This window comes from Kogia breviceps, chromosome 2 (assembly GCF_026419965.1).
Source record: "Kogia breviceps isolate mKogBre1 chromosome 2, mKogBre1 haplotype 1, whole genome shotgun sequence".
Lineage (NCBI taxonomy): Eukaryota > Metazoa > Chordata > Mammalia > Artiodactyla > Physeteridae > Kogia > Kogia breviceps.
In genome coordinates, this window is record NC_081311.1 from 64475636 (window position 1) to 64492743 (window position 17108).

The window sequence follows — 17108 nt, forward strand, 5'->3', positions numbered from 1 at the left end:
CTCATAGATATAGAGAACAGACCTGTGGTTGCCAAGGTGGGGTAGGGAGGGAGAGGGATGGACTGGGAGTTTGGGATTGGTAGATGCAAACTATTACATTTAGAGTGGATAAACAACAAGGTCCTAATGTATAGCACAGGGAACTACATTCAATATTCTGTGATAAACCATAATGGAAAAGAATATTAAAAAAAGAATGTATATATGTGTATAACTGAGTCACTCTGCTGTACAGCAGATTGGCACAACTGTAAATTAACTATACTTCAATAAGAGAAAGGAAGGGAGGGAGGGAGGGAGGGAAAAGAAAAGAAAGAAAAATAAAATAGATAACCAACAAGGACCTACTGTATAGCACAGTAGGTCTGCTCAACATTCTGTAATAACCTAAATGGGAAAAGAATTTGAAAAAGAATAGATACTTGTATTTGTATAACTGAATCACTTTGCTGTACACCTGAAACTAACACAACCTTGTTAATCAATGATACTCCAGTATAAAATAAAAATTAGGGACTTCCCTAGTGGTCCAGTGGTTAAGACTGCGCTCCCCATGCAGGGGGCCCAGGTTCAGTCCCTGGTCAGGGAACTAGATCCTGCATGCTGCAACTAAAGATCCCACATGCCACAACTAAGACCTGGCACAGCCAAATAAATAAATGTATATGAATACTTTTTTAAAATAAATAAAATAAAAATTTTTTAAAAAACTAAATGTACATGCTAAAATTTCTTGTGGGTGTAATTAACATGTTGATTTGCTCCAATCTTTTTCCTCCAGGGGAAGCCTGTCATGTGTCAGGACCATATTTTATCCATATTTGATTCCTCTGCATTATGCATAGTACCTGGCACAAAGTAAAAACAATAAATGTCTAGTGAATTAAACCAACAAAGCAAACAGGAACGCTTAGTCTGTGCACTCTGCTTACAGCACATTTCTTTTATCTGCCATCATTGTTTTGGTACAGATATGGAGTCCTCGCTACACTACATAGTTCTCAAAGGAGCACTTCACACTTGTGTTTTAGACTAAGTCCAACTACTAAGGGAGGCAGTAGGATATAGTGGTTAAAAGTGTGTGGTGTGGAGTCAGGCCACATAACAATAGGTTGTAATCCCAGCTTCGCCACTTACTGGTGTGTGGACTTGGGCAAGTCATGTAATCTCTTGTGCATCTGTTTCCTCATCTATAAAATAATAAAAATATCTACCTCTTAAGTTGTCGTGACAATTAAATGAGTTAAAATTTGTAAATCACCTATAACAGTGTCTGCAAGTGCTACTATAAATGTCTGTTAAATAAAGTATCAAATAAATAAATAAATAAAGTACCAATAGGTGGGAATACATCAAACATTTTTTTAAAAAAACTTCTGCACAGCAAAGGAAACCATCAACAAAATGAAAAGGCAACCTATCAAACAGAAGAAAATATGTGCAAATCATATATCCAATAAGGGATTAATATCCAAAATATATAAAGAACTCATTCAACTCAATAGTCAAAAAAAAAAAAAAATCTGATTAAAACATGGACAGAAGATCTGCATTTTTCCAAATGAGACATACAGATGGCCAACAGACACATGAAAGCGTGCTCAACATCACTAATCATCAGGGAAATGCAAATCAAAACCACAATGAAATATTATCTCATACCTGTTAGAATGGCTATTATTAAAAACACAAGAAATAACAAGTGTTGACAAGGATGTGGAGAAAAGAGAACCCTGCTGCACTGTTGGCTGGAATGCAAACTGGTGCCACGACTATAGAAAACAACTGGAGTTTCCTCAAAAAATTAAAAATAGAACTACCATGTGATCCAGCAATTCCACTTGTTTATTTATCCAGGTGAAACAAAAACACTAACTTGAAAAGTTATCTGCACCCCATGTTCACTGCAACATTTACAATAGCCAAACATGGAAACAACTTAGTGTCTATCAATGGGTGAATGGATAAAGAAAATATGTATACACACACACACACAATGGAGTATCATTCAGCCATTAAAAAAAAGGAAATTTTGCCACTTGCAACATGGATAGACCTTGAGGACGTTATGCAAAGTGAAATAAGTCAGACAAGGAAAAACAAATACTACCAGTGATCTCACGTGTGGGATCTTAAACCAACCTACCAACCTCACAGATACATAGAACAGATTAGATTTGTGGTTGCTAGAAGCAAAAGGTTGGGGGGTGGTCAGAAAGGGCAAATGAAGGCAGTCAAAAGATACAAACTTCCAGTTATAAAATAAATAAGGCCTGGGGATATAATGTATATAGCATGGTGACTATAGTTAATAACTCTGTATGATCCAGCAATCCACTCCTGGGCATATATCCAGAGAAAACCATAACTGGAAAAGATACATGCACCCCAGTGTTCACTGCAGCACTATTTACAATAGCCAGGACATGGAACCAACCTAAACGTCCATCGACAGGTGAATGGATAAAGATGTGGTACATATACACATGGAATATTAGCCATAAAAAGGAGCGAAATAATGCCATTTGCATCAACATCGATGGACCTAGAGATTGTCATACTGAGTGAAGTAAGTCAAACAGAGAAAGACAAATATTATATGATACTGTTTATACGTGGAATCTAAGAAAAGGGTACAAGGACTTCTCTGGCGGTCCAGTGGTTAAGACTCTACCGTTTCCACTGCAGTGGGCACGGGTTCAATCCCTGGTCAAGGAACTAAGATCCTGCAAACCGTGAGGCACGGCCAAAAAAAAAAAAGGTACAAATGTACTAACCTACAAAACAGAAATAAGAGTTGCAGGTGTAGAAAACAAACTTGTTACCAGGGGGTAAGTGGGGGGAAGGGATAAACTGGAAGATTGGGATTGACATATACACACTATTATATATAAAATAGATAACGAATAAGGACCTACTATACAGCACAGGGAACTCAATACTCTGCAATGGCCTTTATGGGAAAAGAATCTAAAAAAGAGTGGATATATACATATGTATAACTGATTCACTTTGCTGTACACCTGAAACTAACAGCATTGTAAATCAACTATATTCCAATAAAAAATTTTTTTTAAATTCTGTATTGTATATCTGAAAGTTGCTAAGAGTAGCTTTTAAAAGTTCTCACAAGAAAAAACTGTAAATATGTGTGGTGATGAATATTAACAAGACTTACTGTAGTGATCATTTCATAATATATACATATATTGAATCATTATGTTGTACACCTTAAACTAATATGTCATATGCCAATTATGACTCAATTTTAAAACATTTAACATAAAAGAGCAAACAGATTAGCAAGGAAACACAAACTTGAGTAAATAAATGTAAAAAAACATCAACACTTTCAAAAGAGAAAATACAAACAGAAAATAATATTTTAAAATTTATCTCTTTAATCAAAGAAATTTGAGTTAAAATGAGACCATTTTGCCTATATTAGCAAAGATTTTTTTTAAAGCTATATAAGGAAAAGTTGTGAAGGAGATGAGAATTCTCATACATCAGTGGAGTAAGGATACATTGGTAGTCTTTTGGGAAAGCAATTTTATAATGTGTGCCAAATGCTTTTAAAATGGTCATCTTCCAAATACTGTATGGTATCCCTTGTACGTGGAATCTTAAAAAAAGAAAAAAAAAAGTGAACTAGAAACAGAGTAGAACGGTGGTTGCCAGGGGCTGAGGTGATGGAGGAAATAGGGAAATGTTTGGCAAAGGGTACAAACTTCCAGTTATAAGATTAATAAATTCTGGGGATCTAATTGTACACCATGTTAACTATAGTTAATACTACTGTATGTAGGGACTTCACTGTTGTCCAGTGGTAAAGAATCTGCCTTCCAATGCAGGGGACACGGGTGTGATCCCTGGTCAGCGAACTAAGATCCCACATGCCACAGAACAACTAAGCCCACATGCCACAACTACTGAGCTCGTGCGCCTCAACTAGAGAGCCTGCATTCCACAAACTACAGAGCCCACGTGCCCTGGAGCCCGCATGCCACAACTAGAGAAGAGAAAACCTGCACGCCACAACTAGAGAGAAGCCTGCGCGCCGCAATGAAAAATCCCGCATGCCTCAACAAAGATCCCGCATGCCGCAACTAAGATCCGATGCAGCCAAAACTAAATAAATAATAAATCTTAAAAAAAAGAATACTGTACTGTATACTCGAAAGTTGCTAAGATAGTCTTAAATATTCTCACCACAAAAACAAAAACTAAAAAAAAGGTAATTATGTGAGGTGATGGCAGTGTTAACTAACCCTGTTATGGTAATCATTTGCAATGTATCTGTGAATCAAATAATCACACTGTACATCTTAAACGTACACAGTATTATATATATCAAGTATATCTCAAATCTGAAAATAAATGAATGAATGTTTAAAATCTCTCTGGCTTATAAGATTGTGTCTCTTTACCACCCCCCCACCCAAAACCTACTAATAAATAACTCTTCATAACTACAGAATACATTTTTTAAATTATTCTATATTTGAGCAATTTTATGGAGAAAAAGAATCCCTTTAATACAGTAACTATTTAACTATAATATTACCTTGGAAGGTAGCATGGTAGAGTAGAAAGAACCAAAGTTTGGGGTCAGACAAACCATATTTAAATTCTGATTGTATCACATAGTATATGCTAACCTCACTGAATCACAAACTCCTTACCTATAAATGGGAATAACAGTACCTCTTTCAAATTATTGTTGTGAGAATAAAATGTATCCTGCTTAAGCACTCAATAAGTACTAGTTTTTATTAGTTACATCTTCTAAAACTGAAATGTTAGTTTTATGAAACTAAAATGTTAGTTAGTTTTATATCATCTACTTCATCTTTGCAGGGCCTTACCAGGAAAAATGTTAATATAGTTGTAATCAAGGTGTACATATTATACACATTTTCCATGTATTGATGATCTAAATATTTATCATTTTAACAGTTATATCACATTCCCTTGCTAAGAGAGTATCGTAATTTATTTAACCATTCTGCAATTATTGGATAGCGTATTTTTAGTGACTCTGCATTAACTACTTTATTATCTGATCCCCGTAACACTTCTGTATTGTTGAGACAGGAGGGGTATCCCCATCTTACAAATGAGGAATAGGTGGCACAGAAAGTTTGAATTCTCCGAAGTCAGTTCATTACAACCAAAGTCAAACTAGAAATCCCAGGTTTCCTATCTTCAAATACAGTGATTCTCCACTCTGTTTAGCTCTCTCCTTTATCTAGAACTACATTTTGTATCTATAGATTTTAAAAAACGACATTCTAACTTCTGCCACCATTCGGTCAATAATTTATGAAATATTAAAAATATTTTTATTCAGAATTATTAATTATTGACTAATACCAAACAAGTAGAAAACCATATAAGCAATTAAACTTCTCCAACTAAACACTATCTTACATATTTTTAAACTGAAACCCTCCACTAAATTCATTCAAGCATTCACACAGTAGTAACACTGTTCTTTTTTTGGTTGATCTGGATGAACAAGGCAGAATATCATTTGTTATCAAGAAATAGATACTGTTCTAGATGCTGCAGTGAATATAATAGTAAAAATATTCTTGTCATCCTGTAGCTTATATTTCCAGTACTGAAGATGGGTGATAAATAAATCATTAAAATGAATATGTTAGTGATAAGTGCAAAGCAAAACAGCAGGAAAGGGGGATAGAATAGGAAGTGCTGGGGAGAGGTGGTCTACAGCGTCAGATGAGTGGCCAACAAGTCCTCATTAGATGGGAGATGTCTGAGTCAAGATCTGAAAGAAACGAGGGAGTGACCCAGGTAGATATCTAAGGGAAGGGTGGCATTAGCAGAGGAAACAGAGAAGGGCAAAGGCCCTGAGTTGGGAACTTGTCTGCTGTGTTTTAGAACAAGATGGCCAGTATAGCTAGAACAGAATGAGACAGGGGAGAACAGCAGATGAAGTTAGAGAAGTAATGGTAGCCACATCAGATAATGAACTTGCCAGTCTTCAAGGGTCTTTGGAGTCTACTGAGTAAGATGGGAAAACCATTGAAAATTTTGAGGAAAGGAGTGATATGGTCTGATTTACCTTTGAAGTGAAGGGGGTATGAGAGCAGGAAGACCAACTAGAAGACTACAGCAAGAAATGATGGTTACAGCAGTGGTCTGATTCTAGACAGAATTTAAAAGTAAAGCCAAAAGGATTTGCTGATGTTTTAGATAGAGAGTGTGAGGACAAGAGGCATCTCCAAGGTTTTAGGCCTCAACAACTGAAGAAAGAAGCTGGTGTTTATAGCAAGCAAGGTAGGAAGGGGAAGGTTATCAGAAACTCAATGTTAGTAGTTTTAGAGATACCTTCCCCATAAAAAGTACAAGTGCCAAATCAGCAGTTGGACAGACAAGTCTGGAATTAGATAGGTACAGACTGGGGATATAATTTGGGAGTCATCAGCACAGAGATGGTATTTAGAACAAGGGAATGAATGGAAATGGAAAAAGGAGACATCCAAACACTGAACTCTGGGTACCCCACTGTTCAGAGGTTGGGGATATAAGGAGGATGCAACAAGGACTGGAAAGAAGGAAAAACAGACAAGCAGAGGCTAAATTTTAAAAGTATGTCAAGGAAGAGAGACTAATCAACTGAGCCAGAGGCTAGATTGATCAACTATGCCAAATGCTACCGACAGGTCAAATACGATGAGGACTAAGAATTTACCACTAAATTTGGCAAAATATAAATCACTGGTGAACTTGATAAGACATTGATTCTTAACCCTGAGCTTGAAAAACCTCAAAATACCTGGTTATTTAAAGAAGTGCTTGGGACTTCCCTGGTGGCACAGTGGTTAAGAATCCGCCTGCCAATGTAGGAGACACAGGTTCAAGCCCTGGTCTGGGAAGATCCCACATGCCGCGGAGCAACTAAGCCCATGCACCACAACTACTGAGCCTGCGCTCTAGAGCCCGTGAGCCACAACCAAGGAAGCCTGCGTGCTTAGAGCCCATGCTCCGCAACAAAGGAAGCCACTGCAATGAGAAGCCTCCGCACTGCAACGAAGAGTAGCCCCGCTCGTAACAACTAGAGAAAGCCCACATGCAGCAACGAAGACCCAAAGCACCAAAAATAAATATTTTTTTAAAATAAATTTATAAAAAAAAGAAAGAAGTGCTACATATAGCCTCAAAACAAAATTAACTAAATCCATTTTAATTTTAGAAGACTGCCAAGTTTTTTTTTAATAGACTTCATTTTTTAGAGCAGTGTTAGGTTCACAGCAGAGCCGAGTGGAAGGTACAGAGATTTCCTATCTACCTCCTTGCCCCCAAACACGTGTAGCCTCCTCCAGATTGCCAAGTGGTAGGTAAAATTTACTAAGGAAATGAACGGTAACATAGTGGTGTTACAAAGTTCACCTTTGTAGGACTGTGACCCTCTAAAGTAAAAGTTTTCAATCTAGGCTCTCCAGGGCCCTAGAAGTTTTACAGCATCTCTTTTGTACTAACACAATGGGGAGGGAAGAAGGTATCTGTAGTGGATTGGGGTCAGGGTTCTTCTGACCTGTTTAACCAGAGTAGCTCAATCAGTTTTTACATACTGTATTTCAGAAGGGTTTTATAGTTTAAAAAAAAAAAAAAAGTTATTGAAAATCACTGCCCTGAAGCAGTGGTTCTCAAAGTACAACACTCAAACCAGCAGCAGCACCTGGCACCTTGTTAAAAATGCAAATTCTCAAGTCCCAACCCAGGCCTACTGAATCAGAGTCTGGGGATGAGCATGTGTGTTAACAAGTCCTCCAGGTGATTCTGATGCATGCTGAAATTTGAGAACCAGTGCCTCCAATATTTCAGATATTTTGCTTAGGTAGTTGTTGGCTTTCCTTTAAGCACTGCTATCCTCAGTGGAAATCGAAACAGAAATTTTAGATTATAGATGAAAATATGCAAATATCAGTATTTTAGGATATTAGAATATTTCTTACACAATTATATTTGGATTAAGGCTGCCATTAGACCTTATCCAAGGGTTATTTTTAAGAACCCTGAAGTCTTTAATATAAAATAATTTCAGCTATTAGATGACTACCTAGACAGCTCTACAGAGAGGTCCCAAAGTATACTGAAAAGTCATATTCCAATATTATGAGTGAGGAATTCTTAACGTCAATTCCTGACTAGTTTCAATCAAAGATTGAAATTTAGGGACTTCCCTGGTGGTCCAGCAGTTAAGACTACAGGCTCCCAATGCAGGGGGCCCAGGTTCGATCCCTGGTCAGGGAACTAGATCCCACACGCCGCAACCAAAAGTTCCCGCACACTGCAACAAAGATCCCGCGTGCCTCAACTAAGACCCAGTGCAGCCAAACAAGTAAATAAATAAATATATTTTTTTAAAAAGATTAAAATTTATCTGACATGCAACATACCTCTTTCATATACTGATTATACAGAGCTTCTGATGATTCTAGATAAGCTTGTGCAGTTTCAATTTCTTCTCTTTCAGACCACAAGATACCCAGGTTATTCTGGAAAATAAAGAGAAATAATGACAATATAAATCTTCCAATGAAGTAGTTTTCACAGTTTCAAAGTCAATACTTACCTATCAGATAGTATCAATACTACAGTCTGATTAACCATGAATTAATTATTCATAATACTACTGTCTTTACATCGTGGGAGGCAGCCACTAAGATGGATTCCCTGGTGATTCCTGCCTCCTGGTGCTCATGCCCTGTATAATTTCTTCCTCTTAAGTCTGGGCTGGATTTAGTGACTTGCTTCTAACAAATAGAATATGGCAAAAGTGACCGAAGGTCTCTTCCAACATAGGTTACAAAACACTGTGGTTCCATTTTGGGTGCTCCCTCTTGCTTGTACTCTGAGGGAAGCCAAATGCCATATTCTGAGCACCCTATGGATACAACTCACGTGGTCAGGGAGGTCAACAGCCAGCAAGGAATAGAGGCCCCTCAGACCAACAACCTGTAAGAAACTGAATCCTGCCAACAACCACGTGAGAGAGCTTGGAAGCAGATTCTCCCCAAGCTGAGCCTTCAAGTGCAGCCCCAAGCAGGCCAACAATCTGATGAGAGACCTTGAGCCAGAAGCAACTAGCTAAGCCATGCCTGGCTTCCTGTTATAATAAAAGTTTGTTGTTTCAATCTGCTACATTTATGGGTACAATGTTACATTTTAAAAACTAAGCCAGTTTTTCCCCTGCCACAGGACTTTTTAAAATCAAACTCTGTATAGGGAAAATCAGGCCTGTTTACATGGTCAGAATTCAAGACTAGCTCCCCTTTAGACAATGGGGTTAGTCTGCCTCCCAACCCTTGGGACAGCCTTTCAGGCACAGGGATACTTCTGAGGCTGGGCTTCCACCATCTTTTGCTTACCTCCCTAGGGAAGGGAACAGAATAAGGGAACAAAGTTTTTAAAGCAAATTCTTAACCTGGGCCCAAGGACCCACAAGTTACCCATGAAGAGAATTCAGAGTCTATGAATGTAGATGGAGAACTATTACAAACTTATTTTCACTATGTCCTATGAAACAGTATTACAGTACCTGGGATTTCTGTGGCCTATAGAAGTGAAAAAAATCTTCATATTACAGCTTGCAGATATCTCAAAATACCATTTATATTCATTAGTACTTTAAAATTATGGAAGTTATTAGACACAGATGTTATTTAATGTGTTAATAAGGAAGCTCATATATCACTATATCATACATTTGTTTTAAAAAATATTTTGGAAGGAGACGGCTTAAAGATGGCGGAAGAGTAAGACGCGGAGATCTCCTTCCTCCTCACAGAGACATCAGAAATACATCTACACGTGGAACTTCTCCTATAGAACACCCACCGAACGCTGGCAGAAGACCTCAGACCTCCCAAAAGGCAAGAAACTCCCCACATACCTGGGTAGGGCAAAAGACAAAGAATAGGCACGGGACCCGCACCAGTGGGAGGGAGCCGTGAAGGAGGAAAGGTTTCCACACACTAGAAGCCCCTTCGCGGGCAGAGACTGCGGGTGGCAGAGGGGGAAGCTCCGGAGCCACGGAGGAGAGCGCAGCCACAGGGTGCGGAGGGCAAAGCGGAGAGATTCCCGCAGAGGATCGGTGCCGACCGCACTCACCAGCCCGAGAGGCTTGTCTGCTCACCCGCCGGGGCGGGCGGTGCCGGGAGCTGAGGCTCGGGCTTCAGTCGGATCCCAGGGAAAGGTCTGGAGTTGGCAGAGTGAAAACAGCCTGAAGGTGTTAGTGCGCCACGGCTGGCCGGGAGGGAGTCCGGTTGAAGTCCGGAGCTGCCGAAGAGGCAAGAGACCTTTTCTTCCCTCTTTGATTCCTGGGCGCGAGGAGAGGGGATTAAGCGCGCCGCTTAAAGGAGCCCCAGAAACAGGCGCGGAGCTGCCGAAGAGACAAGAGACTTTTTCTTGCCTCTTTGCTTCCTCGGGCGCGAGGAGAGGGGATTAAGAGCACCGCGTAAAGGAGCTCCAGAAACGGGCGCGAGCCGCGGCTGTCGGCACAGACAGTAGAGACAGGTGTGGGACACTAAGGTTGCTGCTGCCACCACCAAGAGGCCTGTGTGTGAGCACAGGTCACCCTCCACACCGGCCCTCCCGGGAACCTGTGCAGCCCGCCACTGCCGGGGTCCCGGGATCCAGGGACAGCTTCCCCGGGAGAACGCGCGGCGCGCCTCGGGCCAGTGCAGCGTCACGCCGCCCTCTGCCGCCACGGACTTGCCCCGCCCCCGTGCCACTCCCTCCCCCTAGCCTGAGTGAGCCGGAGCCCCCCAATCAGCTGCTCCTTTAACCCCGTCCTGTCTGAGCAAAGGGCAGAGGCCCTCGGACGACCTACACGCAGAGGCGGGGCCAAGTCCAAAGCTGAACACCAGGAGCTGTGCGAACAGAGAGGAGTGGGGGAGGTCTCTCCCAGCAGCCTCAGACGCGGCGGATTAAAGCTTCACAATCAACTTGAAGTGCCCTGCATCTGTGGAAAACCTGAATAGACAACTAATCATCCCAAGTTGAGGAGGTGGACTTTGGGAGCCAGATATACTATTATTTTCCCCTTTTTTTCTTTTTGTGAGTGTGTATGTGTGTGCTGCTGTGTGAGATTTTGTCTGTATAGCTTTGCTTTCACCATTTGTCCTAGGGTTAGACCGACCCGTTTTTCTGTTTTTTTTTAATATAAATTTTTCTTCTTAATAATTATTTTTTATTTTAATAACTATACTTTATTCTACTTTGTCTTCTCCCTTTCTTTCTTCCTTTCTTCCCTCCTTCCCTCCCTTCTTTTTTCCTTCCCCCCTTCTTTCCTCCCTTCCTTCCTCCCTTCCTCTCTTCCTTCCTCCCTTTCCTCCTCTCCACCTTCCTTCCTTCCTTTCTTGCTTTCTTCCTTCCTTCATTTCTTCCTTCCTTTCTTCTTTCCTTCCCTCCCTCCCTCCTTCCTTCCTTCCTTCCTTTTCTTTCCTTTCTATTTTTTCTCCCTTTTATTTTGAGCCGTGTGGATTAAAGGCTCTTGGCGCCCCAGCCAGGCACCAGGCTTGTGTCTCTGAGGTGGGAGAACCAACCTCAAGACACTAGTCCACAAGAGACCTCCCAGCTCCACGTAATATCAGACGGCGAAAATCTCCCGGAGATCTCCATCTCAACACCAAGACCCAGCTTCACTCAAGGACCAGCAACCAACAGTGCTGGACACCCTATTCCCAACAAAGAGCAAGACAGGTCTACAGCCCCATCCATTAGCAGAGAGGCTGCCTAAAATCATAATAAGGCTAACAACATCCCCAAACACACCACCAGACGTGGACCTGCCCACCAGAAAGACAAGATCCAGCCTCATCCACCAGAACAGAGGCACTAGACCCCCAACCAGGGAACCTACTCAACCCACTGAACCAACCTTAGCCACTGGGGACAGCCACCAAAAACAACAGGAACTATGAACCTGCAGCGTGCAAAAAGGAGACCCCAAACACAATAAGATAAGTGAAATGAGAAGACAGAAAAACACACAACAGATGAAGGAGCAAGATAAAAACACACCAGACCTAACAAATGAAGAGGAAATAGGCAGTCTACCTGAAAAAGAATTCAGAATAATGATAGTAAAGATGATTCAAAATCTTGGAAATAGAATAGACAAATTGCAAGAAACAGTTAACAAGGACCTAGAAGAAATAAAGAGGAAGCAAGCAACGATGAGCAACACAATAAATGAAATGAAAAATACTCTAGATGGGATCAATAGCAGAATAACTGAGGCAGAAGGACGGATAAGTGACCTGGAAGATAAAATAGTGGAAATAACTACTGCAGAGCAGAAAAAAGAAAAAAGAATGAAAAGAACTGAGGACAGTCTCAGAGACCTCTGGGACAACATTAAACGCATCAACATTCGAATTATAGGGGTCCCAGAAGAGGAAGAGAAAAAGAAAGGGACTGAGAAAATATTTGAAGAGATTATAGTTGAAAACTTCCCTAATATAGGAAAGGAAATAGTCAATCAAGTCCAGGAAGCACAGAGAGTCCCATACAGGATAAACCCAAAGAGAAACACTCCAAGACACATAATAATCAAACTGTCAAAAATTAAATACAAAGAAAACATATTAAAAGCAGCAAGGGAAAAACAACAAATAACACAGAAGGGAATCCCCATAAGGTTAACATCTGATCTTTCAGCAGAAACTCTACAAGCCAGAAGGGAGTGGCAGGACATATTTAAAGTGATGAAGGAAAAAAACCTACAACCAAGATTACTCTACCCAGCAAGGATCTCATTCAGATTTGATGGAGAAATTAAAACCTTTACAGACAAGCAAAAGCTGAGAGAGTTCAGCACCACCAAACCAGCTCTACAACAAATCCTAAAGGAACTTCTCTAGGCAAGAAACACAAGAGAAGGAAAAGACTTACAAGAACAACCCGAAACAATTAAGTAAATGGTAATAGGAACATACATATCGATAATTACCTTAAGTGTAAATGGATTAAATGCTCCCACCAAAAGACACCGACTGGCTGAATGGATACAAAAACAAGACCCATATATATGCTGTCTACAAGAGACCCACTTCAAACCTAGGGACACATACAGACTGAAAGTGAGGGGATGGAAAAAGATATTCCATGCAAATGGAAATCAGAAGAAAGCTGGAGTAGCAATTCTCATATCAGACAAAATAGACTTTAAAATAAAATCTATTACAAGAGACAAAGAAGGACACTACATAATGATCAAGGGATCGATCCATGAAGAAAATATAACAATTGTAAATATTTATGCACCCAACATAGGAGCACCTCAATACATAAAGCAAATACTAACAGCCTTAAAGGGGGAAATCGACAGTAACACAATTATAGTAGGGGACTTTAACACCCCACTTTCACCAATGGACAGATCATCCAAGGAAACACAAGCTTTAAATGATACATTACACAAGATGGACTTAATTGATATTTATAGGACATTCCATCCAAAAACAACAGAATACACATTTTTCTCAAGTGCTTATGGAACATTCTACAGGATCAATCATATATTGGGTCACAAATCTAGCCTTGGCAAATTTAAGAAAATTGAAATCGTATCAAGTATCTTTTCCGACCACAATGCTATGAGACTAGATATCAATTACAGGAAAAGATCTGTAAGAAATACAAACACATGGAGGCTAAACAATACACTACTTAATAACGAAGTGATCACTGAAGAAATCAAAGAGGAAATCAAAAAATACTTAGAAACAAATGACAATAGAGACACGACGACCCAAAACCTATGGGATACAGCAAAAGCAGTTCTAAGAGGGAAGTTTATAGCAATACAATCATACCTTAAGAAACAGGAAACATCTCGAATAAACAACCTAACTTTGCACTTAAAGCAATTAGAGAAAGAAGAACAAAAAAAACCCAAATTTAGCAGAAGAAAAGAAATCATAAATATCAGATCAGAAATAAATGAAAAAGAAGTGAAGGAAACAATAGCAAAGATCAATAAAACTAAAAGCTGGTTCTTTGAGAAGATAAACAAAATTGATAAACCATTAGCCAGACTCATCAAGAATAAAAGGGAGAAGACTCAAATCAATAGAATTAGAAATGAAAAAGGAGATGTAACAACTGACACTGCAGAAATACAAAAGATTATTAGAGATTACTACAAGCAACTGTATGGCAATAAAATGGACAACCTGGAAGAAATGGACAAATTCTTAGAAATGCACAACCTGCCGAGACTGAACCAGGAAGAAATAGAAAATATGAACAGACCAATCACAAGCACTGAAATTGAAACTGTGATTAAAAAATCTTCCCACAAACAAAAGCCCAGGACCAGATGGCTTCACAGGCAAATTCTATCAAACATTTAGAGAAGAGCTAACACCTATCCTTCCTCAAACTCTTCCAAAAGATAGCAGAGGGAGGAACACTCCCAAACTCATTCTATGAGGCCACCATCACCCTGATACCAAAACCAGACAAAGAGGTCACAAAGAAAGAAAACTACAGGCCAATATCACTGATGAACATAGATGCAAAAATCCTCAACAAAATATTAGCAAACAGAATCCAACAGCACATTAAAAGGATCATACACCATGATCAAGTGGGGTTTATTCCAGGAATGCAAGGATTCTTCGATATACGCAAATCAATCAACGTGATACACCATATCAACAAACTGAAAGAGAAAAACCATATGATCATCTCAATAGATGCAGAGAAAGCTTTTGACAAAATTCAACACTCATTTATGATAAAAACCCTGCAGAAAGTAGGCATACAGGGAACTTTCCTCAACATAATAAAGGCCATATATGACAAACCCACAGCTAGCATCATTCTCAATGGTGAAAAACTGAAACCATTTCCACTAAGATCAGGAAAAAGACAAGGTTGCCCACTCTCACCACTCTTATTCAACATAGTTTTGGAAGTTCTAGCCACAGCAATCAGAGAAGAAAAACAAATAAAAGGAATCCAAATAGGAAAAGAAGAAGTAAAGCTGTCACTGTTTGCAGATGACATGATACTATACATAGAGAATCCTAAGGATGCTACCAGAAAACTACTAGAGCTAATCAATGAATTTGGTAAAGTTTCAGGATACAAAATTAATGCACAGAAATCTCTGGCATTCTTATACACTAATGATGAAAAATCTGAGAGTGAAATTAAGAAAACACTCCCATTTACCATTGCAACAAAAAGAATAAAATATCTAGGAATAAACCTACCTAAGGAGACAAAAGACTTGTATGCAGAAAACTATAAGACACTGATGAAAGAAATTAAAGATGATACAAATAGGTGGAGAAATCTACCATGTTCTTGGATTGGAAGAATCAACATTGTGAAAATGACTCTACTACCCAAAGCAATCTACAGATTCAATGCTATCCCTATTAAATTACCACTGGCATTTTTTACAGAACTCGAACAAAACATTTCACAATTTGTATGGAAACACAAAAGACCCCGAATAGCCAAAGCAACTTGAGAACGAAAAATGGAGCTGGAGGAATTAGGCTCCCTGACTTCAGACTCTACTACAAGGCTACAGTAATCAAGACAGTATGGTACTGGCACAAAAACAGAAATATAGATCAATGGAACAGGATAGAAAGCCCAGAGATAAACCCACACACATATGGTCACCTTATCTTTGATAAAGGAGGGACGGATATACAGTGGAGAAAAGACAGCCTCTTCAATAAGTGGTGCTGGGAAAACTGGACAGCTACATGTAAAAGTATGAAATTAGAACAATCCCTAACACCACACACAAAAATAAACTCAAAATGGGTTAAAGACCTAAATGTAAGGCCAGACACTATCAAACTCTTAGAGGAAAACATAGGCAGAACACTCTACGACATAAATCACAGCAAGATCCTTTTTGACCCATCTCCTAGAGAAATGGAAATAAAAACAAAAATAAACAAATGGGACCTAATAAAACTTAAAAGCTTTTGCACAGCAAAAGATACTATAAACAAGACCAAAAGACAACCCTCAGAATGGGAGAAAATATTTGCAACTGAAGCAACTGACAAAGGATTAATCTCCAAAATTTATAAGCAACTCATGCAGCTCAATAACAAAAAAACAAACAACCCAATCCAAAAATGGGCAGAAGAACTAAATAGACATTTCTCCAAAGAAGATATACAGATTGCTAACAAACACATGAAAGAATGCTCAACATCATTAATCATTAGAGAAATGCAAATCAAAACTACAATGAGATATCATCTCACACCGGTCAGATTGGCCATCATCAAAAACTCTAGAAACAATAAATGCTGGAGAGGGTGTGGAGAAAAGGGAACACTCTTGCACTGCTGGTGGGAATGTAAATTGATACAGCCACTATGGAGAACAGTATGGAGGTTCCTTAAAAAACTACAAATAGAACTACCATACAACCCAGCAATCCCACTACTGGGCATATACCCTGAGAAAACCATAATTCAAAAAGACTCATGTACCAAAATGTTCATTGCAGCTCTATCTACAATAGCCAGGACATGGAAGCAACCTAAGTGTCCATCAACAGATGAATGGATAAAGAAGATGTGGCACATATATACGATGGAATATTACTCAGCCATAAAAAGAAATGAAACTGAGTTATTTATAATGAGGTGGATGGACCTGGAGTCTGTCATACAGAGTGAAGTAAGTCAGAAGGAGAAAAACAAATACCGTATGCTAACACATATATATGGACTCTAAGGGGAAAAAATGTCATGAAGAGATTAGTGGTAGGACAGGAATAAAACACAGACTTACTAGAGCATGGACTTGAGGATATGGGGAGGGGGAAGGGTAAGCTGTGATGAAGTGAGAGAGTGGCAGGGACATATATACACTACCAAATGTAAATTAGATAGCTAGGGGGAAGCTGCCGCATAGCACAGGGAGATCACCTCTGTGCTTTGTGACCACCTAGAGGGGTGGGATAGGGAGGGTGGGAGAGAGGGTGATGCAAGAGGGAAGAGATATGGGAACATATGTATATGTATAACTGATTCACTTTGTTGTAAAGGAAAAACTAACACACTATTGTAAAACAGTTATAC

General features: G+C 39.4%; 2 protein-coding genes across 3 annotated transcripts in view; one reads left to right on the forward strand and one right to left on the reverse strand.

Annotated features, from left to right (window-relative positions):
- The window catches only part of TYSND1 (trypsin like peroxisomal matrix peptidase 1), a 1185869-nt gene that overhangs the window by 960871 nt on the left and 207890 nt on the right, over positions 1-17108 (forward strand). The gene's annotated exons all lie outside the window — the stretch shown is intronic.
- Positions 1-17108, reverse strand: part of KIFBP (kinesin family binding protein) — a 47489-nt gene that overhangs the window by 25400 nt on the left and 4981 nt on the right. For both annotated transcript variants that reach the window (XM_059052689.2, XM_059052688.2), the window contains exon 2: positions 8430-8528. In XM_059052689.2, coding sequence (XP_058908672.1) covers positions 8430-8528 — 99 coding nt within the window. The remainder of the gene's footprint in view (positions 1-8429; positions 8529-17108) is intronic.